Source organism: Cynocephalus volans, chromosome 3, assembly GCF_027409185.1.
Source record: "Cynocephalus volans isolate mCynVol1 chromosome 3, mCynVol1.pri, whole genome shotgun sequence".
Lineage (NCBI taxonomy): Eukaryota > Metazoa > Chordata > Mammalia > Dermoptera > Cynocephalidae > Cynocephalus > Cynocephalus volans.
In genome coordinates, this window is record NC_084462.1 from 109,199,009 (window position 1) to 109,224,237 (window position 25,229).

A 25,229-nucleotide genomic window follows, 5' to 3' on the forward strand; every position below is an offset into this window, starting at 1 on the left:
CCCACCCTTATCCTGAATATTTATGCCACGATGTATTAGATCTCTTTTAAATCTCCAAAATAGCTAAACTGGACTTAATTACCTTTTCCCCCCTCCTAGCCCATCGCCACTGTCTTGCACTTAGTCGTCAATTAAATATCTGCAGGACAGTGTCTGAGTGAGTGGCTTGTACTCCAGGCCCATCTGCATACGTTGGGAGGGGGTTGGGGATGGGGCCACAGATCCCTGTACCCGACTCTCCCCAAAGGCCTGCAGTCCCAGTTCAGCTTTAGGTGAGTCCCGATGGCACTAATTGCAGCTTTCCTGTCACTATAGCGACGGGTCGGGAGAGGAGGCAAAGCCTCCCTTTGGAACTACATCTCCCGTCATGCACGTGGTCCCCAGGGTGCCGGCCTCAGTGTGAGGCCTGAGACCCGGGCAGAACCCCGGGAGCCGGGAGAGGTCGGGGATGAGGAACAGAGCCAAGGGGGCTGCCTCGCTCCCCTGGCCAACACAGGGCCGCGGCCCCCCATAACCTAGCAGTCCTCTCGGGTCCCGGCCAGTGCTCAGCAACGCCACAACGGGCGTAATATGGCCGCTGGTGCTGGGACCGGCCGGCGCGCGGAGAGCCAGGCCGAGGTCCAGCGCAAGGACTGCTCCCGGCATTCCTCGCGAATGTGGCGTGGGCTCCCTTCCCCCATCTCCGGGCCCCGCGAGAGGGAGACCTTCGGGCTTTGAGGTGAGACCCAAGGCTCCGCTGGCCGGTGCTGTGGCGGGGAGGGGCAGGTCTTCCCGGGTGGTGAACCACTGGCCTCCTGGGGTAGCAAGGTGTAGAGAGGGGACGTTGAAAGGAGGACACCCGTTACACGGCCTGCTTTCTAGGGAGCCCTTTGGATTGAGGACATCAGCAGCAGTGGAAGGGCTCTGTCACTGTTGCAGAGCCTTAAAACAAAACAGACGAGGCCTCCTATCACCGAGGCAGAGAACTCTGCGAAAGTGTGTGTCTCATAAGTTTTTCCAGGGCTGGGGTCTGTGGTGAGCTGTTGCCCTGCAGGGCTGAGTACCAGGTTTTGCACCCTTGGGAGCTCAGGGAATGTTTGTTGATTGATCGATTGCAGGTAGCATGGCCCATGGCTTGATTGAAGTGGAGCGAAAGTTCGTTCCAGGGCCTGGCACAGAGGAGCGGCTGCAGGAGTTGGGGGGCACCCTGGAGCACCGGGTCACCTTCCGAGACACCTACTATGACACCTGTGGGCTGAGCCTTATGCAGGCTGACCACTGGCTGCGACAACGAGAGGGCAGAGGATGGGAGCTCAAATGTCCTGGAGCAGCAGGTGTCTCAGGGCTCCACACCGAGTACATGGAAGTCACAGCTGAACCAGCAATTGTGGCCCAGCTCTGTGAGGTGCTAGGGGCTGAGGGCCTGGGGACTGGAGGTGTGGCTGATGTGCTGGGCCCACTGGGGCTGGAGGAAGTAGCTAGTTTTGTGACTAAGCGGAGTGCCTGGAAGCTGGTACTCTCAGGAGCTGATGAAGAGTCGTCGCCGCTCAGGGTGGACCTGGATATGGCTGACTTTGGCTATGCTGTGGGTGAGGTAGAGGCCCTGGTGCATGAGGAGGCTGAAGTACCAACTGCCCTAGAGAAGATCCACAAGCTTAGCAGCATGCTTGGTGAGGGAGACAGGTCCTTCTGTGCTTTCCCTGCTCTCCACTTTCTTCTTCTGGAGGCACCCACTGGACCATGTAGTGAGGGAGGGTCTCTGGGTTATTTCTGTAATGGGAATAGTTTTAGTGATTTTCTAGAGGACCTAGCTTCCTTAGAGTTCCATCAAATCCTGTTTCCTCTTTACAGTAGTGTCTGTTCTGGATGTAATCCTTCCATGTGTCTCTAATCTTTATCCCAGTAATTGCCTCATTTACTCTTAGCTGTAGCCAGGTCTCCAGTTCCATTTGTCAGTTCTCTGCTTTGATCCTTCCTTACCCCAAATTTCTATCCCTTTTTTTTTTTTTTACAACTGCCTAGATCCTCATTTAATTTGTCCTGTTGGCTTTGAGTAAAAGGCAAGAACATTGTCTTTATACAGACAGTACAGTAAGCTGTTTTTCTGTTCTCAAGCTTAGTTCCTTTGTAGGCAGATCATCACACAAGTATGGGGTTGTGCATCCCATGGAGCTTACAGCCTGGAATGCTGTTTGAGCCTCCTCAGCAAACATACACTGAGTTCCCTGCTATATGCCAAGTATGCTTCCAGGCACTAAAAATAAGACACTGACAACAGGCAGTTCCATACCACATAGAGGTGAGAATTCTATGTGAATCCCACCTCATGGCTATAGCATCTCTCTTCTTTCTACAGCCCTTGGTTTCTATGTGTACATCTCTGCATGTGCTTCATTACCAAGCTAATGAACTTTGGGTTGCCTAGATGGGCTTTAATTTTGATTGGGGGACAGGGGTAATAACTGAAATGAGTCAATATTGAAGCATCCTGTCTTCATGGTGCCTGGGTGCCTCTTCACCGTTTCTCCTTGCTGGAGGAAAGGCTCATGTGTGGCTTCCCAGTCCCACTGCTGCCTGAAGTGGCTTTAGGTCCCACTTCCACAGGCCAGTAAGGGAATGGGTTGGTGGGTTGTAGAAGCTGGTTGGATAGCATTCAGAATCCCAGTACTGCCTTGGAAACAACTTTGGGCTTCTGGCTGAGTAGGCAGGGAGCAGAGTTAAAGTATTTAAAGAAGCTCTGTCTGCTTCTGTCTTCATTGTGTTTTTATCGGTAGGTGTGCCAGCACAGGAGACAGCACCTGCTAAGCTGATTGTGTACCTACAGCGCTTCCGGCCTCAGGACTATCAGCACCTGCTAGAAGTGAACAGTTCCAGAGAGAGGTCACAGGGGACTAAACATCTTGATAGCAGCCTGGGCTAGAGATGTCACTTCCTAGAAGGGGAAGGGGCCTCTGGGTCTAAAGGTGTCCACTCCTGGGCTCACTGTGCCTCTTCCCTTGGCTTCCCTTCTGACAGCGACTCCTCTCTCCCCAGATCTGCCTGTTTCTTCACCCAACTCTCAGCTACCCTTCCTTGAGCCCTCCCTGGCTGCCTCCTCTCCCTCATCCGTCAGATGCAATCTGTGGGCTGCCCCTCTCCCCTGGCCACTAAGCAGCCTCCATTGATTTCCGCTCGTGTTTATAGGATTTCCACTTAGCCGTGATCAGTAGTTAAGCACAGGAAAATCCCTTGCTACCCCCGCTCCCTTGGTCGATGCCATTGATTCTGCCAGCAGCTCCTAAACTGCCTTACAGCTGAGTTAGAGATGAGGGGAGGCAGCAGGGATTTCCCTGCCTTGGGGTTGTACAGAATAACAGCAGGTTGGGGAAATGGTTGGGAATCCCTATTAGCAATCTAGAAATTCTGGCTTATCTGGCTTCTGTGAGCAGCTCTGGCCCAGAGGGTAGAGTGCCTCCTGTGGAAGGGGCAAATTAGCTCCCCAACCTGGAGAGGGGTGGAAAGTTAACCCTTCTTGTTGAGACATGTTCCCAAGTCTCAGGAGAAGATTCATGTTTCATGTAACAGGGCTCTTCCCTTGCTGTTATTCATACATGATTTCTACCTCAAATATACCCAAATATGGCTTTCCTCCCTGCTCAACCTTTATTGGGCTTTCATTATTTGTGGGAAAGGTGGGGAGGCAGGCCCCCAGTTTTTGTAGTGGCAAATGCAGGGCCAGAGCGCCACCTGCTGGAAGCTCTCAGGTGAAGGTTCCAAGTTGTTGGGACCCCTGGGGTTTTGGGGATGCAGGAAGATATCAGGTTATGAGTGGAGATAGTTACTGCCATGTCTCCACAGGTAAGTTGTTCACCTCAAAGATCTCCTGCACTGACTGGCCAAAGTGGTTGTAGGTGAGGCGCAGTTTTAGCCGCAAGGGGGCCTAGAAACAGGAAAGCAGATACCAGGATTAGCACCTGTGACTTCTCCCACCCCTGGGTCTTATTCACATGGGGATCCTGGAGCTCACCTTGTTAGGATTCAGAATTCTGAAGAGCTGGGTGATGGGAAGGCCACCCCGAGCTGGAACTGTGTCCCCACTGGGGGCCTGTAGCTGCAGCTGGAAACTCTGAACATAGGAGGTTTGGGCAGAGCACAGTAAGGCATCTGGCTGGGCTCTAGCAACCCCTTCACACCCAGTGGTTCCAAACCTTCCTCCAATAACTGTCCAAGTGCTTATCTCTGTATATCATTCCTTTCCATCACATTCTGTCTCCCACCCACCTCCTCTACTTAGTGGCCTTTTTTCCTAGAGTGGCCAGGCCACTTCTGAACCCTGATCTTTACAAACCTTGGGCACAGCGGCCTGGCAGATGAAGTGGGTAACATCATCCCCTGAAGAGTTGGTGGCAGTAATGGTGATTAAGAGCAAAGCAGAGATTCCAGGGGGTCGAATGAAAGACAGATTCAGCTGTACTCCCTCACGCTCAAACACTTTGAGATTTGGGATGGGAGCTAGAGCAGGGAGAGAGGGGCAGCTCAGTGTGCACTCTCGAGATAACATGTTCATTCATTCAGCAGAAATGGAGTGAACACCTAACTGGCCTTGCACTGCTCGAGATACTAGTGACAAAGTAGACAAAAAGATGAGGCTTACAGTCTAGTGGGGAGAAACAGTAAAAAAGAAAACAAGCCAGAAAACCACAGACTGTAATAGGTGCTGTGGAGGAAATACATACCAGAATAACTAGGAATAACTAACTTAAATAGGAGTAGTAGGGGAAGGCATCTGACATTTTAGCTGAAGCCTGAAGAGTGAGAATAGGCTAGTTATTTGATGTGCTGGGGGAAAGAATATTCCATGTAAAAAAAAAAAAAAAAGTGTGAAATGCTGAGGACTTGAGGTGGGAGGGTTTGAGGAGCTGAGAGGGGGCCAGTGGAGTGGGTAGCGGGAAAAGTGGTGTGAGATGGGCTGGGGAGGAAGCAGGGCCCTGCAGCCCAAGGTAAGAAGTCTGGAACAAAGGGAATACACTGAGGGGTGGCCAGGAGGGACTGGCATGATCAAATGAACACTTTTACCTGCTGCGATGGGGATGGGATGGAGGGCACACAGGAGGGAACAGTGTACATGAGTCTCGATCCTTGGCTCACAAGAAGTAGCACATTTCTGCCCACCTTTTCTAGTACATTGCCCTTTGGTTGAGGCTTACCCGGGGATGGAGGTGCACAGGGAAAGTCGAGGAGATGTACTAAGGTGCCTGCTGGGGAGGGATCCAGAGGGGGAGGATGCTGGGCATCCCCAGAAGGGCCATCCAGGAGATCTAGCAGATCCAAGAGCTTTGTGGCCTGGGGGAAAGGACAGAAAGGTCAGGGCTGGGCATGGAAGCCCAACCAAGTCGTCCTTACCCAGGACTTCCAGCCTCCTCACCTGGGGCTCTGTGGGGACAGGGGCTGCTTCTGAAAGCTGGGCTACTGCTTTGCTTTCCTTTGCTTCCTCATCAGCCTGAGGGCCACCTCGCTCCACAAGTGGCATCTTTTCAAGGATGGCAGCCCTGAGAGGATGGAATGCTGGTATTTCTTTCTGTGTGGACCCTGGGCCTTTCACAAGAGACATCTGGGATGAGGGCTAAGGACACGGAGAGCCCTGGGCGCATGATGTGCCCTTCTGATTTCCAAAGATGGCACACTGTTGCTGGTTTTAAGATGAGTGAAGAGGGTTAGAAGGTAGCTTAGCTTCAATGAACTGCAGGTGGGAAGTTCTCACCATGAGTGAGGAAGGACACAGATGAGTGTGAGACTTTGGTACCTAGAAAGGGACATTTAGGAGAGGGCAGGGGTTTGGGTCCCACACTGTGGGAGAGTGCCAGACACACCTCATGTGGTCGTACTTCCGGAAGAGAGTGTTGTACTCCACAGCCCGCTGCTGCAGCTCCACGTCCAGGCAGCTCCCGTAGATGGACACCACCTGGCGAATGCGGCTGGACCATAGTGCAGTGTGAGTGGCAATGGCACTGTGCCCTGTCCTTCTACTCCAGGAAGTGGCAGGGAAGGGAGAGGCACCACATAGCAAGGGGATACCCAGGATATTTGGCACCAAAGCAGGGACCTAAGGACTGTGGGGAGCAGAGGTGTGTGTGTCTGGGGAGAAGCTCAGAAACTGGCAGGCAGAGAGAAGGGACATCTCTCAAGGGGCTAGGACCCCTTCTTACTTGTTGTCCCCATGGAACCGGGTGCTGAGCTTCATGAGGGCTGTGAGGGCATATCCTCGGGTGGCTGGCAGGGACATATGGGACTGCAACACCTTTTCCAGCAGTGCCAACACCTCCTCTTCTTCAACCTTCAGGTGTGGACACAAGCGATGACCCTGGGGCCATCCCTACCTCCCCTAATAAATCCCTCCTCAGTGTACCCCCAATGCAGGTCTTACCTGAAGGGGCTCAGTTTCCTCGCTGCTCCACTCCAGCAGGAGGTCCCCATACTCCCCAATGCACCAGGCTGCAACCTGCACCAGCGGTTGCTGTGTGGGATAAGAAACACTGCTGGGCCAGTGTTTCTGTCCCCTCCTCACCTTCAAACCCTGCGACATCCCTTTAGGCAGTGCAAAGATGGTGGGAATTGGCAGGGTGGGGAAAGGGAAGTTTGTTACTTGGCTCTGTCCTGGTGCCTGGGCGCCCACTGCCCTCTGGTGGCCAAGCATCAGAACTACATGGCCTAACCACACAGGATAGAGACGTGAGAGGGTCCCTCCCTCCAAGAAGAGGTGGATGGTTTCTGCCCACCCTACTTAATTAAGATGGGAAAGGGGACTACAGATATTGGCTGGCATCTGTTAACTCACTCAGCATTCGAGGTAATAATAAAACCTAATACATGCAGAAAGAGCTTTTATCTATCTCATTTGATCCTCAAGACAGCTCTGGGACGTAGGCAGGGTAGAAAGCTGAGTACACGGAGCATAAAGGTTAAATTACTCATCTGTAGTTACATGGCCAGTAGGTACCAGAGCCAGGACAGAAGCCCAGGTGTTTTAAAAACAGGGCTCTGTCCTTGAGTGGCTATGCACTAAGTAGATAGCCGTGACCTTGAGGGAAAAATAATTAGGAATCCAGTTTAGGAAGGAGGTGGCACAGGAAGGGCTGGGGAGTTGTTGGGTAGCCTTGGATAGGTGGGAATGGTACCTGGGAGATATCCTCTGCAAGGGCACTGTAGAGGCGGCGCACAGAGTAAGCATGCAGCTCCTGGGCCCCCCCTATCAGCTGGGTCAGGTTGGCCACTGCGTCATCCCGCACATGGCTGCCTGCCTGAAGGAGGGTGAACGTGGCCAAGTCAGTGTGGTGAACTCTGCCAATTCCTGCCCGCTCTCTGACTAGCCCTGCCTCACCGTTGTCAGCACATGCAGGATGGTGTCTATGTGCCACCGCTTGGTAGGAGCAAACCTAGGGGACAAATGGCTCATCAGTCCTGGCACTGATCCTCTCTAGATTCCACCCTCTCTGCCTCCTGGGTACCTGTCACCTCACCTCTCTGCAGCCAGTAGGATGCCTGAGGCACAATCAGCCCGTAGATCAGGAGGGCAGGACTCCAGAAAGGCCTGCAGCTCCTGCGTCATGGCTTGGATGTTGGAGCTATTTACCAGAGCCAGGCTCAGTTCCAGGGCCCGCCTGGCAGGAGAAAGACAGGTGTCTATGCAGGTAGCCCAGGTCTAAGGCCCTCCCCTTCCCCAGGCACCTGAACCCTTAGTCCCCATTGCAGCTGCTCTGAGCTGGTTCAGGTCTTGGCCACCAGACGCTGGGCTCTCTGCCCTGCCCTCTTGTCCCCTCTATCTCTGCTTACCGGCTGAGGGACACATCAGTTTCCCGCAGACATTCCACCACAGTGGGCCTATGCCGCTGCACAGCACTGTGATCAGACTGCACCAGCCGCAGCAAAGACATCAGGGCTACGTACCTGGTCAGGGAGGGAGAGGCCCTATCATACCATGGCTATCAGCCCCTATCCCCCTGTCTTGCCTTGGATATAGGGGTAAGAGGTAGATGGATCAGGAGGCTCTGGAAGAAGGAGGGCAGAGGGCCAGAGGCTCAGTGGCGCAGCCTAGCCAGAAACCTAGGACTATTACCTAGTGTTCTTGTCACTGTTGAGCAGGAAGCGGCCAAGAATGTTGACAGCTAGAACCTATGGGAGGCAGAGGTTGGGGACAGGAAAAGAGCAATCTGCTCTTTCAGGAGTGGGGACCACATGGTACAGGAGGATGGGGTTGGGGTGGGGAAACCAGTGAACAGGACCTGACTGCCTGGTCTGGGGTGGTGGGGGGTGCCACATGAGAGAGGCAATAGGGATGATACCCGTAGGCCAGCTGCAGAGCGGATGTCCATGATGGTAAGCACTGTCTCAAACAGGACTGCATTGCTTGCATTTCGGCCAGTGTCTGTGTTAGTGGCCACCTGAGTGAATGGGAGAGGAGATATATCAGCATAGTGCTCTGTCCTCTCCTCAGGTCTCTGGGAGGTCTCCACCATGTCATCTGTTCACCCCGCAACCATCCAACAGACTTCCCTGAGCCCTTACTATGTGCCAGAGCCAGACTGGGCACTGGGGTGATAGCACTAAGACAGACTGTGTTCCTCCTTCATGGAGTTCACTGTCTAGAGGGGATGGAAAGGTGATGATGTGGCCACTGTGTGGTGAGTGGTCATGTGAGGGCTGCCCAGGGCTGGTGGGATCACAGAGCAACCTGACCAGTGCCTTCTTCCCAACCCACACCTGGGCCAGCAAGTCATTCATGGTCTCACTGCTCTCCTCGTGGTTCCGGCCCAGAATCCGAAGCAGACGAAGTATCTGGACCTGAGGTTGAGTTAAAGGTTGAAAGGTGGAAGCATTCATAGAGGAAGGAATTGGGGAGGAGACAAACCCAGCATTGAGGAGAGCACTGTGGGAGTCTGGCCACCTCCCTGGAGCCTCCCCCTCCTCCCTCTCACCTCCAAAGGGCCCTGAGAGGGGATCACAGGTGTGTGAAGCTGGGGAAGTTTAGGACAGACTTTTTTTTTTCACCGTAACCAAACTGGATTTTCTGACCTTCAGGCATCCCCTCTCCCCCACCCCCACTGGTTCTGGGATGACCTGGGCAATCCTGTGCCTGCCACCCTCCCACCCAGGACACTGAATAAGCCAAAGTGTTCTCTGGGAGATGACCACTGCAATGATCTTATCGCTAAGCCCTGTCTGTTCCGTTCCAGGGATACAGCAGGGAAAGGTCAGCCCACCTGCAAGAAAGGGTCGCTGACTCCAGATATGCTGTGTTCTATGGAGTATCCTGTTGTCACCAGAGTCCGGAGGATCTGCACCAGCTGGGGTACCACCTGGAGGGAGGGCAGAGCCTTGTCTGGACATTCTTCCTAATCCTCTCAACCTTTAGCCCCATTCCTCTCCCACTGCCCCTCTTCACCAGCCCACCTTTCGAAAGTGTCTGAGAGCTGCAGGACTTCGTTCGCAGAGCTCTGTGATCAGCGTGATGGTGCCCAGCAGGACGCCTGGGGTCAGGGTGGGGGAAGTGAATGGTGGGCCAGGGTCAAGGGAGAGTCTACCGCATGTGTGCTGGTGTGCATGTGCTACCCTTCTATGAGCTGGTGTTCCCACCCCACTTTTCACTTCTATCCATGCTAGAGCTGAAGCAGAGAATGGGGAGTCCTGTGGCCTTACCGTGGTGGCGCTGATGAAGCAGCTGGGCACAATGTGGGAGGAAGACGTTGGAGAGCTCAGGGACCTTCCGGATCATGTGCACTGCAGTCAGAATAGCCTGAAGAGGTCAGGGGCCTTAGGGCAGGGGCCCACCAGGATGGACCCGCTACCTCTACTGCATGGCGGATGGGACAGTGTCTGGAGGGGCGAGTGCCTAGAGTCCTGCCATCTCACCTTCTTGCGCACGTAGGGGCTGGGCTGCAGGAGCAGTTTCTCAACCTCTGTGGTCAGGTCCCGGCACATCTCAGCAGAGCCCATGGTGCTCAGAGTGCACAGGGCCAGGCCTTGTACTGGCTGAATCCCCTGACTCAGGTCACTGCAGGGTTGGGGGGATGGTCAGTCAAGCCTCTGAAAAAACCAGTCCTTCCCAGTACCTACAGCAGGCAGCCCCTTGGGATTTCCCAGTTCCCCACTCTCCCATCTCCCTGATTCCAAGTGCTTCCCAGAACCCTCTCACTTTTTGATGCTGTTGGTAATGAGCAGATGGGCATCGTGCCTCTCATCCAATAGAAGCATGGCCCCCAGGTAGCCTACCCTCTTGTCTGTGAATCTGGGGGAGGCGATCAGTTTCAGGCACTCCATCTACAGGGAAGGGGGAAGACCAGGAAGGGCAGGGGTGAAATATTAGAAAAATATCCCTGTTTCATCTTCCTCAACAGCAGATTAACTTATGGAGTATCATATTCCATTACCCTCCCTTCAGCAAGCGGAGAGGCTTAGGAGATTCAGGCGTTAGCGGGTAGTTACAAGTCGAGGAGGGTGGGAGAGGAGAGGAGGAGGTGCCGTGAATGGCGCTGTCCAAGGAATGAAGGGTTCAAGCCAGCTGACGACCATTGGGGATTATAATAAGGAAAGAGGTTTGCGGTGCACGCTGTGAGGGTTCAGAAAATGTAGAGCGAAAAAATCAGCGCACAAATAGGTTAGTGGGTCCGAGACCCTGGCTCACTAGTCCTCATCAAACTCAGGAGGGAAGTATTCCTGGTCAGTACCTGTCCAAAGTGGGCGGGGTAGCCCAACATGTGGACGTAGAGCAGCTTGGCCAGCTGGCGGTGCCTTTGCAGAGGGTCCCCATCGCGGAAGGAGGCCCGGATGTGGGCGCACTCCTTTTGGATCACCTCTCGCTCTTGGGCCTGAGTCTTGGCCCCGCGAATCTCCTCGATTAGATCCTGAAGCTTCAGCGAAGTTACCACCATCCTGGGGGGCAGAGCCCAGGAGTGGAGAGGGCTTTAACACTCTCTGGCTGGGCGTGCCGGGCCTTTCTGCCCAGGCTTGCCCCGTGCCAAGATTCTAAGGGGCCGGGTCCCACAGCTCCCTTAAAATTGGGCCCACATTTCCTTTCTCTCCTTGGGTCTCTATCCCTTCCCCTTTTCACCGCCCGACGAGATCCCCACTGCGCATGCGTCCCCCCAGCTTGTCCCTATTGAGCATACGCCAGAAGCCCCGCCCATTCCCCCCGCCCCTCTCCTTCCCCCACCTGGCGTCCCATCCCCAGCTCAGCCATTCATTTCCTTCCAGGGCCCTGCGTGATTTCCTCTGCGGAATTCCTCTCCCCATTCCCATCCCAGGCGGCTTCAGCTTCCCTACCCCAGGACTCCAGCCTCACCTGCTTTCTGTCTCAACTCCGCTCCTCTCCCCCCAGCACTTCCTGGTACCGAGCCGAGCAGGGGTTGGTGCTTCGTCGGGTCCTTCCCTCTCCCCGCCTCCACCACGGGACCCCGCCCTTCCTGGGCCGCCCGGCTCAGCCTTCTTGAATCCGCTGACCTCCGGCCTCAAGCTTTGGAGTTTAGGGAAAGAAGCTCTTCTTATCCGCATAGGGTCGGCGAGACAGTATGATAGGTCTGGGGTTCCCCGAGAGACCTCTTCGTGCATCCTCGCCACCCGGAGAGCTTCAGAGAGCTTGGATTTGAAGCCATCGCACCCCAAAGGAGATGACAATCCCCCCCCTTTTTTGAACTTTTTTATTAATATATTTTTTTTGTTAAATTTCTTTGTATTTTTTTTCCTGCAAGACTTGGTGTTGGCGGCACTGTTGTAATTTAACTTCAATCCCAAATTCCATGAAATAGAAATCAGAAGTAAAGGTTGAGAGGGGAGGAAGGAGGGAGGCAGGCCAAGGAGTAAACAGAGTTTGACTAGAAAAAAGAAGAGGTGTGTGTGGTGGGCATTCCTGGGCAAGGCCATTCCTTGAGGGAGGGGATTGGCAGGCAGTTTGCCTCTGCCTCATGCAGGGGAGGGAGGGAAGATCCCCTGGGGACCCTACAGTCCCTTCTTCCTAGGGCTTCCTGCCCCCAGGGGAAAGCTAGTACCAGGCATTAGCCACAGCCTCCAACAGGGCTCTCCATCCACCTCTTACCTCGGGCTTAGGGCTTTACTTTCACCTCTGTGCTACCTGGAAAGTGTGTGAGAGACTGACTCCCTTTGCTCCCCTCCGTCTGTTGTTTTCCCATTTACAAGATTCTGATGCGATGGGGCTTGAAGGGATATAACCTATTTTGAGACGACTAAACTGTCACACCTTCTGCTGCCCTATGAGCTCCTGTTATCTTGTCTGGTTCCACCCCCAGAAATGCCTCCCCCCACCACAACTGCCAGAGGTGGGGAGTGGAGTCCTTGCTCAAGTGCCTCTAACCCTCCACAGTAGAAATGTCTTCTTCAGGCCCCTTAGGAATTTAATCAAAGGCCACAAGTGAGTCCAGACCAATCAAATAAACTTAGGGGAGGACAGAAGGGTGGGAGAGGTCAGTGGCAAAGTCTGGGAAGGGGTGGACTAGGCTGCATTGGATATTTTTTGTTCCTTTACACATTGTTCTGGGCGTAGCATGCCACCACAGGGGGTTGAAGGAGGGGCTGGCTGATGAGGAAAGAAAGAGGGAGATGCTAGGGAGTTATTCTGCTTTTCACTCCCCTTATCTCCCTCAGGGAAGGATGGAGCTAGGCAAGAACCTAGCCCAGTGCTTGGAGGTGAGATAATATCCTCCAAGGTAACAGGTGGAGGCTGCACCTCCTCCAGCTTTTTCACTAGGCCTCAGAGGGATGCCAGGCCCCTTGGGCCAGGAGCCGCAGCAGCTCAGCTAGTGCCTCACTCTGCATTCAGTCACCCCTTCTCCACTTTCTTCCTCCTCTCCATTTGGCTTCCAGGAGACTCCCCAGGACATCAAACGCCCACCCTCTGCAAAGTTGAGGTCTAATGAAAAGATGGGGAGGGCATGGGGCGATGGTCTGACTTAGATTTGTGTGTCTCAGAGAAGACAGCAACTCTGAGAGAGAAAAGCCCTTCATATGTAAACAATCTAGAGAAAAGGGGTTGCGGTGGGGAAGGGAGTGAGGAAGACAGGCAGGTTCAGAATAAATGAGATAATCTGAAGGAAGAGAGGGAAAGAAAAAGCAGGAGACAAAAGTAAAGGAGGACAGAAAAAAAAAAGGAAAGCGATAAGAGAAAGAAAGGAGAAAAAACAACCAGGAAGAGGGAGAGAGAAAAAGGCAGGCCAAAGGGGTGAAGAGGCAGGCAACCAAAGCCAGAACTAGGCCAGGAAGTAGCCTCAGGTGAGGAGCTGGGAGAACAGGAACGCCAGGCTGAGGTCCAGGAGGGCCACGGCTCCCACCACCAGGGGGTTGGCAGCTCCCTGGAGAGACAAGAGGGGGAAGCAGGCTCAGTCCCTGAAGACCAGCTCTAGCACTAGGTCTCACCTTCCTGCCGAGGCTGAGGTGTAAAAGCTGAAGGGTCCCAGGCACCTCCCTGCAGAGGCTGGAGCAGGGGAATCTCCAACCCTGGTTTTGGATTGCAAAACATGCCTATGCGCCCAGGCAGGGCCCCACCTTTCTTCTGGCACCCTCAAATCAGGGACAGCCCTTCCTCCCTCCACTCCCCTCCCACCAGCATATCATGCAGCCCAGGCAGAAGGTGCTTGGCCTTGGTAGCAGATATTGGCAGCTGCCGCCTGGTACTGCAGTAAGGCAGAGGGATGAAGGGGTGAGGATATGGTTGCTAGGAAACAGGAGAAGGCCTGGAGTCCAATCAGAGTAGAGCATTCTGGGGAAACTCAGCCTCTCCAGGATTTCTGCCTTCTTTCCTATTTCCCTTCTTCCCAGGAGAGGGAGGGAGAGTCAGGGTAGGGAGGGAACAATCTTTTTCTTTTTTATTTCTGGGTACCAAAGAGAGAAATTGCGGAGGTGGGGGTGGGGGTGGAGTAGGAAACTGGGAGCTAGAAACTATATGCGAGGAGAGCAGGGAAAAATGCTCTGACTCTACCATTAATTATTAGTTTGTAACCCTGGGCAAGTTGCATTAAGTGCTCCGGGCCTCAGTTCCCCCATCGTCAAATAAGGCAGTTGGACTTGAAGGTCGTTAAGGTGCCTTCCAGCTTGAAAATTCTCTATTTTTTTAAGGTGGGATATGGTCCACGACTGGCTAGGCAGAGAGGAAGCTTAGTTGAAATGAAAGCCCCTCAGACAGGTTTGGAAAGGGTGGGAGGTGAGGCTTTGAGAAGAGGGCAAAAAATGAGGACAGAGGATGTCTCACCGGCTGGGCAGGCCTCTCGGTTGCAGCAGCCTCCTCGAGCTCTTCCATCAGGCACCCAGCATCAGGACCCCACAAGGATGGGCCCCTCAGGACCGGTGTGGTGACAGGCTCAGGCTCCAAGCCTCCTGGGGCCCTCAGCTGGGGCAAGGGCTCTTCATCTTCCCCCTCCTCCTCTCGGAGACTTTCTGAACTGTCACTGCAGCCTCCAAGGAGTGGGGAACCGTCTCTCAGCCCTGGCCCCTGCATCCCAGCCTCATCCTCAGCCTCATAGCCAGCTAGTTCCTCTGCCTGCTCTCCTGGGTGCCCCCACTCTTCAGGCCAAGCTTTGGGGCTGGAGAAGGGACCCCGGTCCCCTCTAGGAGGCAGTGAGCTCCGGCAGGCAGGGGGTCCCCAGGGCTGGCGGGAGGAGGCAGGACTGCTGGGCAGTTCAGGTGAGCCCTCTGAGGGGGTCAGTCCATTCTCGTACACCCCAGGGCTGTCCTCATCCAATGGCTCTGTGTCGGAACCTTCTGAGTCCTGCCTGCGTCTGCGGCCTAGGCAGGGAGAGCTAAGAATCAGATGGGCCTATCTTGGGCTGGGGAGGCTGCAGCTTTATCCCCCTGGCTGGGCACTTCTGCTAGACCCCCAAACCACCATTACCCTACTTCATAAATTCCCAGTCCCACTCCCCAGACAGATGGAGGGTGGCCTGGCCCCCACCCTCCATCCACTTTGGCCCTCATACCTTGGCTTTTCCCATTCCCAGCTGCCCTGTGGGGCTTCCTATCCCCTTTCCTCACACCTGAGCCTCTCTAACTCCCCACGGCCTCACCCCACTTCCCAGACTGCCCACGTCTCACCTGGGGCCTCTAGCATGGGTTGCAGGTCCTGGGCTATCAGTTTGGCCATTCGTGCTGCCTCCACAGCCTTCTCAGCGACACTGCTGGCTGCCACCGCCTTTAGGAGGGCGTCTGCTGCCCTGTCGGTTCCAGGGGATAGGGACTTGGCAGACCTTCTCCCACAAATTAGTCCCTGCCCAGATGCTTTAGCACCCTTGCCCATGTTCCCACACATCCTGTCCCCCTGATCTGAGCTCACCTCTGGAGTCCTCACCCTTCCTCACACTCTGCCAGGTGTTCCCCTTCCTGGGCAGGCCAGGGCAGGTCTCCTTCAGTTTCCTCTCCAGGACTTGGGCTGTGTTTATGTCATCGCTTCCTCCTGCTGCTCTCACACCCTTCTACCATTATGTCCTGTAGTAACACTTCCTTCATCCAGCTGCAGGGGCCAGGCCCTCCCCGAACTCTGTGATTCCATTCCTGTCCTGTTCCCATCCCGGTGACAATGGAGACCTCACTCTTAGTACATCCTCCACAGTCCTGCTTGGTGCTTATAAACTATGCCTATGCCCTCTTTGCAGTCGATAACTCCTGTTGTTGTCACCCCCTCTCATGCCCCTGGAGTCACACACCTCTCTGTGGGGTGCAGGGTGTGCCCTGACCTTGCTCCTGCCCTCCTAGCAGTTTTACTCTCCCCGGCCCCGTTATTCTGGGCCACCCTCTCCCTCATGTTTGGAGCCTTTGTCTCCTCTCCCCTTTCAACTGCCAGCCCTCCTTATCGTTGAATTCTACCTCTTCCAGCACAGATTTCCTGACATGACAATTTCACATCTTGCTTTTCTTCGGCCTCTTCTGTTATCACATTGTTCTCCCCACTCATCACTGCTGCTACCCCCTGCCCTACCTTATGCTTTTCTGAGCTCTGGAACTGAAGTAGGGATGGGTCTCCCCTTTCTGCCACAATCCCCTCTCCCTGCTAATTTGCATGCTGTCTCACCATTGTGATATACCTTCAGCTCCTAGTCTCCCTTCACAACCCCCACCCTGTCCTGCCCTGCTCCTTAGGTACAGGGAACCTTGAAGCATTATCCATCCTTCCCCCATTGTTGTGTTGCACATCTCTCTCTGATGTCAGATGATTCCTCAATTTTCCCTTCCCTTTCACCCTCACTGTTAATCGTAGATGCCTTGTAATCTCATTAAATTAGTTCTGTAATCCAGACTGAAGATGGGACACAAAGGAACAGGGATAGAGGTAATCAGATGTACTCGCCTTGAGCTTGAATGGATCAAAACCCATGACACCCTCTGGCCACAGGCCTGTTTTATCTGGCTTAGGAAAGCAGTCTGGGTGAGGAGGAGGAGGGTGGTCTCTTGTAGCCTTAAATCCACCTCTTATTTATATACGTTGGGAGATACGGTCAGCCTCCTCCCCTCAAACCAGGTGGGTCAAGGACCTTTACAGCCTGTTTGGAGGGACGTCAGATAAACCTTGTTCTGTCTTAGTGCTTTCAGACTCTATATAGACTAGCCCTGTCATGAAACTGAGCTGGTCTCAGCGTCTGGGCAGGGTATGAGGATCACAGTCTTGGGTTGCAATGAGTTTCACTGGCAGCCAAGAAACTGGTGCACTGACAAAGGCTTGTGTTTTTTGTATACGGAGGGTATGGATGATCAAGTCCTAGACAGCAGACTTAGTCTGTGCTCAGGCATCAGGCCAGGCTCAGGCTACCTGGCAGAGGCACCTGCTGCTGAGGCTCTGCTGTTTCCATGGCAGCCAGCAGCCAATCAGGGTTGCCAGGCCTGTTGCTGGGGCGACCAACCAGCCTCCTCCCACTGCCTGATCCTCTAGTTAGGGAGATCAGTTTTTCCTGCACATGCCTCCACCCTATCTAGCCTAAAATGTTCCCTGGTACTCTGCCCTCCCCCTTCCCTGGCTGAAGGCCATGGATTCTAACATCTAGACACTCAGATATATCTACGGATACACATTCTCTGGCTCAGGTGTCTACTCTGGGTTTGACATGTTTATATTCACACACACACAGACCCTGTCAACCATTATACAAACTAACTGAAGCATATTTGGACATATCCTGATCTCTGACTCTCTGAAACAGTCTCAGATTTACACAAAATCCCTCAACTATGTCCCCACCCCTTATAAAGAAAATCTAATACATAATAATTCAAATGAGTGAGTTGTATAAATTAGGGGCCTGTGAATCTCATTACAAATGGGTTTTTGGTTTACTTTAGAACTGTGCTATCTAATTCAGTAGTCACAAGCCATATGTGGCTATTAAGCACTTGAAATATGGCTACTCTGAATTAAAATGTTTTATAAGTGTAAAACACATACAGATTTCAAAGACAGCACAAAAGGAATACAAAATATCTGAATAATTTTATATTGATTACAGGTTGAAATGAAAATATTTCGGATATATTGGTTTAAACAAAAACATATTATTAAAATTCATTTCACCTGTTTCTTTTTACTTTTTAATGTGCCTACTAAAAGATTTAAAATTACATATTTGCATTACATTATATTCCTATTGGATAGCGCTGCTGTAGATAGCAAGGTTCCTGATGCATGTATATACAATCTAATTTACAGAAAGAAAATGTCATTTATTTATTGAACTTATTTTTTGGTGGCTGGCTGGTAGGAGAATTCGAACCCTTAACCTTGGTATTACAATACCAAGCTCTAACCGACTGAGCTAACCAGACGGCCCAGAAAATGTCATTTAAAGGCAAACCTCCTCCCCTCGAACCTTTATCAATTTGGTAAAAGGAGGCAGAGCAGGCAAAGGTGGGAGAGACTATCTTTTCAGGTGGATAAGTCAGCTGTGCAAACTAGACCTCCCAAAGGCCCAAGGCTGAAATTGTGTAGTTGGGAAGGGACACTCCCCGTTCTGCACAGGGCTGATGCTCCTGGCCTGACGCCTGGAGGCTGGATCAGCTGCAAGAGGACGAAGACTAGGGACATGTTTGAATTCCAAGAGGTTTCTGGGCCTGCACAAAGCAGTGCTCATGGCTACTCCCACACACAACAATGTATTCCACAGACACACATCTCCACACAAAAGGCACTGAGATACACTTACAGTCTTACACCACCTCCCTCAAATACCCAGCCACCCACAGTTACACCTACGTCCACCTGTAGCCTCAGTTATAAGCATGCCAAAGAGGCAAGGATACAACTGCCTAGCCTTAGGCCTGCTCTTCCCCACCAGTCCCTAGTCCTTGAGTCTTGGCCCTCCCTTAGGCAACGCCTCCTCTCCCTGACCCCAGCGCACCCTCTAGCCCAACTTTGGCCTCGTCTCTACCGGACGCCCACCTGGCAGCGGCGATCTCCTGGCGCTGACGGGCAGCGCTCACGGCTCGACGGGCGCCCTCGACAGCCCTGTCCACCTTCTCCTTGACTTTGCCCCTTCGAAGGGCCAGGGGCAGGAGGCTGCGGACACGCCCCCCGTGCACCAGCCGGTTGCGCTTGTACTTGCCCTCCTCGCGGGAACCGTCGGGTCGGGTGGTGCGCCCGTAGCCGTGCCGCCGGTTGCCCAGCCACTCCCCCTCGTAGCGCAGCCCGTTGGAGCGCTGGCTCACGCCGTAGCCACTGCGCCGATCGGCGCGCCACTCGCCCGCATACACCTCTGTGGCCGAGCCCTCGATGAGGGCAGGTGGCGCTGGGGCCGGGGGCCCGCTGGCCTCGGAGCCCGGGGGTCCTGTGCTGCCCACCTCGCTGCTCACCTCGCTGCGCAGGGAGCCCCGCTTGCTACCCAGAGAGCTGCGGCGCCCGCCGGCCCGGAGCCCGCTGAGCAGCAGCGAGCGGCGGAAGAATCCGCCCGCCGCCGCGGTGCGCTTTCGCGAGGACGCGCCGTCGGCGTCCCCGGGCCCGGCCAGCACAAAGCCGCCCCGTGAGCCCGAGGCGGGGCTGCCTCCCTCGTCGCCGGGCAGGGGCAGGGGCGGGGGCGGCGTCGGGGGGTCGCTGTGGCCCGAGTCCAGGGAGGTGCGGCGGGGCGAGCGCAGCAGCGCCGCCTGATGGTAGGGCACACTCTGACGCACCCCGTAGCCGTGGCGCTTCCCGGCCTGCCACTGGCCCTGGTAGGTGCCTGCGGGCGGGGAGAGGTGGGAGAAAGAGTCAAGACCCGCCCTCGGTTCCTTGCACCCAGGCCCCAAGAGCCCCTGGAAGCACGTGTCAGGTGGGAGAGGTGGAGGCAGTTAATGCGGAGGTCGGGGAAGGCACTAGGAGGTGGGGACAGGCCAGGCTGGGTCGGAAGGTGTGGAAGAGCAGAGTAACGATAGGCAGGTAGCAGGACATACATGGATTTGGGTAGTGCGGAAAGGGGGAGGGATGGGCAGGCTGTGAGGACAGGCAGCCCAGAGGCTGTGAGGGACAGGCTGACGGAGGGTGTATAAGATAGGCACAGGCATGTGACAGGCAGACAGGACTAGGAGGGGTAGGCTGACTGAGGAAGTAAGTGCGAGCCGACAGGCAGAGGGACGGGGTGTGAGGGCAGGTAGATTGGGACGAGGGAGAAGCAGGCCGGAGACAGACAAATGAGGAAGGCACGAGTGTGGTGGTGGGAGAGGGCTGAAAGATGGGGAATGGTACGGGGGACAGACGGGGGGCGTGGGGGACAGAAGGATGGGCGCAGGGGGCGCATGTGGCTGGGGAAGGCACACGCGGGACAGGCGGGCGTAAGGCGCACGCGGACGAGCAGACAGACAGGAGTGGGCCGGGCTCGCACCTCCGTCGGAGTAGGTCTCGGTGCCGTAGCCGTCCTGGAAGCCGTCCTTCCACAGCCCGGCGTAGCGCAGGCCGGACACGCTCTCCCACACGCCGCTGCGCCCCTTCAGTCCGCCCAGCCACTCGCCGCGGTATGTCCAGCGGCTCTTGCGCTCCACGCCCAGCCCTTCGCGCTTGCCCTGCTGCCAGTGGCCCTGGTAGCTGTGTCCGCCGGGCCCCGTGAAGACGCCCAGCGACTCGAAGCCGTGCGCCCAGCAGCCGCTGTACTCGCCCTGGGCGCCGGGCCCCGTGCACACGCCGTAGCCATGTGCCCGCCCCGCCTCCCAGCCCCCCACGTAGCAGCCCCCGTCGTCAAAGTCGAACTTGCCCCCGGGGGACATGCATGTAGTTGGCGCGGCCTCAGCCCCCCGGCGGCTCAGCGCATCCTGGGGCTGGAGAGCCGGCTGGGGGCCTGGGAGCCGGGCGAGGCCTGGGGGCGGGGGCAGTTAGACCTGGGCCGGGCGGGGGGGCCCGAGCGCGGGCAGGCAGGGCCGGACCCTCATCCTGAGTGGCTGCGGAGAAAGGGAGGGGGCAAATCGAGAGCGAGGCCCCTCCTCTTTGCCTGCCGCCCGCTGGCCGGGTGGCTCTGGGGCATCAGCGCCGCCCCCCAACGCCCGCCCACCCCCCACCCTTCGGCAGCATCTTCCAGAAGCTCCCGAGCTTTGGGAGCTCAGGGGCTTCTCATCCCTCCCGTCTTGTAGAGGGCCCCTCCCAGGACTTGGGGCCCCAACCTCAAAGGGGAGTCCCACTTCTCCCACCTAGAACCCCAAAGTGCCGAGTGTGGATGGCAGTTGGGAGGTCGCGAGAGGGGGCTGGGCAGAATCGTAGCCACCCGCTTCCCTGGTTACTGTCAGGACCCCTCTGTCCCGGTTCTTTGGCTTCCCTGGCAAAGGGGGGAGGTGTAGGAAATGGAGGGGGAGGATCGGAACAAGGTGGGCGGACGGTGTGTCGGGGGAAAGGTGGGGATGGGGGAGGCTCTGCAGGGGAAAGGCCAGGGTGGGGATGGACAGACAGGCAGAAGGGATGGGGCAGGTTACTCACCATGTGGGCTGGGGCTCAGGCTGCCTCTCAGGCACAGCATCCATGGCGGGATACCTCCACTCCCACCTCACCCGGACAAGCCAAGCCCCCTCCCCTTCCGGAGAGACTGCTCCAACCCAGAGACGGAAGGTGGGGGAGCCGAGGGAGAGAGTCCCCTCTCTCCGTAGCTGGAGGAGCAGGCTGGTGGGGGGTGGGTGGGCGGCGAGGTAGTGGCAAGGGTGGGGGGAGATGAGAATAGTGTAGCGGGGAAAATCTGCTTTGGATGGAGATAGGGAAGAGGAACTGTGAGCTGGATGCGAAGGGGGAGGGGGCTATCAAGAGGGGGTGTTTTTATTATTTTTTTCTTCTTATGGTTGGGAGAGGAAAAAAAGAAAAAATCAAAATTCCGATTCCATCCCAGCACAAATCAATGTTTGCTCCATCCCAGCATCACGGGGGAGGCAGGGCCAGGCAGATTTAAAGGGGCAGGGAGAAAAGAGGAGAGAGGGTGGGGAGAGGAGCAGACGGATGAAGAGACGGTGGGATGATGGGGGTGGTGGGGGAATGCCCAGGCAGAAAAGGGTGGGTGCCCGCTAACCCTGTGGTCAGGGAGGAGGTAGGTCTAGGGGAGGACGACAGGCACACAGACCCCTGGGGTGGGAAGAAACCCTGGCATGCGGGCAGGGAGTGGGGTGAGGCGGAGGGGAGGGGAGAGGAGCCAGGGGGAGGAGACTGAGCTGAAGATGGGGAGGCAGGGGGAGGCTGAAGCCAGGCGGGGGAGGAGAGATGCTGCCGAGGCCGGGAGAGGGCGAGAGGAATACAAAGAAAGAGGTGCAGGGGTGAGAGCTAACGAGGAGGAGATACAGCCAGAGAGGGAGGAAGGAGGGAGACCCGTTCTGGGGTTGGTGAGGGATGGCAAGGAGGAGAGAAGTAGGGGAGGAGGAAAGAAGGGGGAAAGAAATAGGTATGGAGACTGAGAGAGCGAAATAAGGGCTGTGAAGGGAGGCAGAAGCTCTGCAGAAGGAAGGGCAGGCGTGGGTATAGAAATCCAGGCAGAAGAGCCTGCACAGAGGCAGGAGGGCCGGAAGTGGTGTTGTGGGGCCTTGGGGAGAAGATGAACCTGTCAGCTGCTTGGACTGACGCCAGGAAGCCTTTGGACATGGAGGCAGTGTCTACCGAGTCCACTGTCCTCCTTCAGAAAACACTGGTGGGGGACCAGGAGGCTCATCCTCTTGCACTTTCTGAGGAAGCTTGAAATACGACCCTGCCAGGAAGTCTGGCCCCACCATCCTCCACTCCCTACCAATGATTTCTCCCTGGGTTGCCCCTCTGAAGGGGCAAGGTTGTGTGGCTTTTGAATGGGGAGCAGGGGGTCATGCTTGGCAGTGCCATGAAGATCCCCGGGCTTTGGAGTCTTCTCTTTTTCACAGAGGCAAAGATACATAGATATGCTTGGCAGGCCTTTATTGTGGCAAGGCCCCCTCCAGCCCACCCTCTGTCCTGTCCACTCACTGAGGAGCAGCATATCCTGGGCCTTACTGCTTACAGACAGAGGTAGGCACACACTGTCTTCCCTCCCCTTCAGCTCACTTAGACTCTGCATCTAGTTCTATCCCTGCCCATAAGCATTTAGGAAGGAGGACACTGTCCAGTTACACACAACGGGGTAGAGTCAAATGCACTCAATTGCTTTTGTTATCATACATGGCCTGGTGTACTCCTCCCCACTCCCTCCCCAGTCTCTACCCCCATTTACAGAGAAGAGAACTAAAGCCCAGAGGGGGAAGTCACTCACTGGAGATCACACAGCAGAGGGCACAGAGCTAGGACTAGAATGCTGGACTTCAGACATTTTGAGCCCTATAACTCCTTCCGGGATTCCATGTATTTGGGAACCTCCCTTAGACCCAGGAGCTCAGCTTGAAATACTTCAGTAAAATAAAGAGCAGGAGGTTTGGAATAAACAGGGATTTCCCTTGCATTGTGTTTTCCTAAAAGTTTATATGAGGTTGGAAAACATGTAATTTTTTCTTTTATTAATCTCATGAGGTTACAAACATGTAAATTTTTAACCTCCAAGGCAGGGACCAGATCTTCTAAGTACTTAACACAGGACAGGGCAGCTATGGGTCCACTTGGGACATGACTGTTGGTGGAGAGTTCCTTCGTTCATTCATTTCTCCATTTAGCAATCATCTTTATAGTTCACTGTGTACTAGGTACGTAGCCAGGTGCTAGAGATACAGTGATGCACACCCTCATGGAGTTTACTATCTAGTGGAGAAGACAGACAACCAGAAAGCAATTCTAGTGTGGTTGGTGTCATGGCAAGTCTGTGGAGGGGGAATAGAGAATGCAGTGGATCCTAGCTTAGGCCAGCTCCCTAGGGAAAGAGGCATTTAGGATGAATCCAGAAGGGAGTTATGGGGCAGGCTCAGCTGCATTGCTCACTCCTGCATATTCAGCCCTTCTCCACACAATGCCTTGTACCACTCTGCTCCTAAGATTCCCCTTTTCTCCAAGAAAAGGGGAAAACAAGAAAAACCAACCTATGAAGACCTGTGCTCTGTTCTTTAGGGAGAGAGGTAGGCAGGGGTAAGTGGAAGTTAGGGCATGACGCCCTGTTGGTAGGATGACTCTATGGTATTCTGAGCTGCCAATTAGGGTGTAGGCTCTGATATCTTGGGACATGTGGTACACACAGTCCCAGCTCCTCCTAAACTCCCTGAGTGAGCCAGCCTTCCAGCCCCTTTCTGGTCTGTTCCTACAGGCCTTAAAATCCCCTCTTTCAGGTGAGGGACATTTTTTTTTTCAGAGAGCACACTGGTTTGTTTTGCCACAATTTACCCATGTCCAGGTGTCACAGGAAAGGGAACTAACATGAAATGGAGCAGCTCTGTGCTTGAAGTCAGGTGCTGTGCTTGGCTTTCCATCTGTATTACTTCATTCAATGCTCACAGCAAAACTGTGACTGTGAGCAGTCCAGGCTAGGGGCCAAGAGCTGGGTTTCCAAAGATGGACAGACCTATGCCTGAATCCTGACTCTACCACTGACTAGGTGGATAAACACGAGCACATTACTCAATATTCCGAGCTGCAGTTTGTGTACCTCTAAGGTGGGAATGTCATAACCTACTCCGTAGCTTACTGTGAGGATTGGAATGATCATGGATGAATTGTATGTATGAATAATATGTGTGATAATATATGGAGGGAAAACCACTTGGCATAGTGCCTGGTGCATAATAAATGCTCAGTTAATGGTGGCTTGAGAAATAGATTGGCATTATGCCAGTTTTATAGGTGAGGAATCTGGGACTCAGAATTTAACTAATTTGCTCACTGTTGCACAGCTAATTACATGGCAGTCCTTGGAGCTTGATATGTATCAGACTCCCAAGTTAGTATGCTTTAACAAATGCCATTTTTGAGGGTCTGTTTATAAAAGTAAAACATGCTAATTGTAGAATTAGGAAAACACAGCAGAATGTCAAGAATAAAAATAAGGACCACCCATTGTCTCACTGTATAACAAACACTTTAGTGTATTTTCATATAGTCTTCTCTTTTATGCATTTTTAATTTAACATAATTACTTAAATGCTGCATATACAATTTTGTATTCTACTTATTCACATAGCTTTACATTGTAAGCATTTTTCCGTGTCACTAAAATATCCTTGAATTTTTAATGGCTGCATAATATTCCACAGTTTGGATGCACACTAGTTTAACTATCCTAGCATAGCACTCTTATGCTGTTTGCACTTTTTATGCTATTAAAATTTAACATGTTTGTATACAAATCTTTGTATCTCTGATGCTTTCTTCAAAAAATGTTTTATCAAAAAAAAATTTTATCATGGAAAATTTCAAAAATATACCAAAATAGACACAGTAGAATAAGGAACCCCCCCGTACCTATCATCCAGCTTCAGCAACTATCACTCCTGGCTAATCTTGTTTGCTCCTCCCCCATTTATTTCAAATTCCAGGCATCAATCTATCGCTTTCTTGAAGTTGGATTTTTAATGCAGTAATATTACTGGGTCACAGGATAGAAACACTTTTTCAGATTTTGGCTTTATTTTGCCAGAATTACTTCTAAAAAAGTTGTACAATGTACACTGTCACCAATTGTGCATGAAAGTGCTGGTCTTATTGCGCCTGCATTGACCTTTAGTTGTAAAACACACACACACACACACACACACACACACACACACACACACACACACGCACACACTTTGCCAACTTGACAGGTGAAGAGGGCTTTCTTTATATACATTTGTTGGATTGATTGCTGGGCTTACATTAAGAAGGCATCCAGTGACTCCCGTGGAGGAAACCCTCCTGAAGGGCATAGGAAAAAGGCCAGCACCTC

General features: G+C 53.9%; 3 protein-coding genes across 5 annotated transcripts; 1 reads left to right on the top strand and 2 right to left on the bottom strand.

Annotated features, from left to right (window-relative positions):
- Window positions 1–395: 395 nt before the first annotated feature.
- On the top strand, window positions 396–3,606 carry THTPA (thiamine triphosphatase). Of its 3 annotated transcripts, none has more exons than XM_063088557.1 (3): window positions 396–718; window positions 1,098–1,649; window positions 2,754–3,606. In XM_063088557.1, exons 2-3 carry the CDS (start codon window positions 1,103–1,105, stop codon window positions 2,897–2,899), a joined length of 693 nt encoding a protein of 230 aa, XP_062944627.1. In that variant the 5' UTR covers window positions 396–718; window positions 1,098–1,102; the 3' UTR covers window positions 2,900–3,606. The 3 variants fall into 3 exon arrangements, with proteins under 3 accessions (XP_062944627.1, XP_062944628.1, XP_062944626.1); XM_063088558.1 differs by having other exon boundaries at window positions 1,098–1,384; window positions 2,754–2,877; XM_063088556.1 differs by lacking the exon at window positions 2,754–3,606 and having other exon boundaries at window positions 1,098–2,203.
- AP1G2 (adaptor related protein complex 1 subunit gamma 2) lies at window positions 3,606–10,883 on the bottom strand. The gene is given in 21 exon segments (XM_063088559.1): window positions 3,606–3,898; window positions 3,986–4,084; window positions 4,307–4,470; window positions 5,166–5,301; window positions 5,384–5,507; window positions 5,829–5,933; window positions 6,165–6,292; window positions 6,383–6,472; window positions 7,134–7,256; window positions 7,337–7,391; window positions 7,476–7,616; window positions 7,789–7,902; window positions 8,072–8,127; window positions 8,298–8,396; window positions 8,716–8,796; window positions 9,216–9,311; window positions 9,406–9,601; window positions 9,603–9,748; window positions 9,865–10,006; window positions 10,148–10,272; window positions 10,680–10,883. Coding segments are annotated over 21 exon segments (2,526 nt in total). The 3' UTR covers window positions 3,606–3,796.
- Window positions 10,884–13,229: 2,346 nt separating this feature from the next.
- Window positions 13,230–20,166, bottom strand: JPH4 (junctophilin 4). The gene is made up of 5 exons (XM_063091909.1): window positions 19,788–20,166; window positions 18,377–19,148; window positions 15,049–15,167; window positions 14,210–14,742; window positions 13,230–13,313 (listed from the first exon to the last, which is right to left on the bottom strand). The coding sequence occupies exons 1-5, from the start codon at window positions 20,164–20,166 to the stop codon at window positions 13,230–13,232; spliced, it is 1,887 nt and encodes a 628-aa protein (XP_062947979.1).
- Between the last annotated feature and the right edge of the window lie 5,063 nt (window positions 20,167–25,229).

Coding starts and splice junctions, on each gene's coding strand:
- THTPA (XM_063088556.1), top strand. CDS start 1,103: ATGGCCCATGGCTTGATTGAAGTGGAGCGAAAGTTCGTTCCAGGGCCT.
- JPH4 (XM_063091909.1), bottom strand. CDS start 20,166: ATGTCCCCCGGGGGCAAGTTCGACTTTGACGACGGGGGCTGCTACGTG. Junction 15,168..18,376: donor CAGGAGATCGCCGCTGCCAG/GTGGGCGTCCGG, acceptor TGGAACCGACAG/GGCAGCAGACGCCCTCCTAA. Junction 14,743..15,048: donor ACCCATGCTAGAGGCCCCAG/GTGAGACGTGGG, acceptor CTCCCTGCCTAG/GCCGCAGACGCAGGCAGGAC.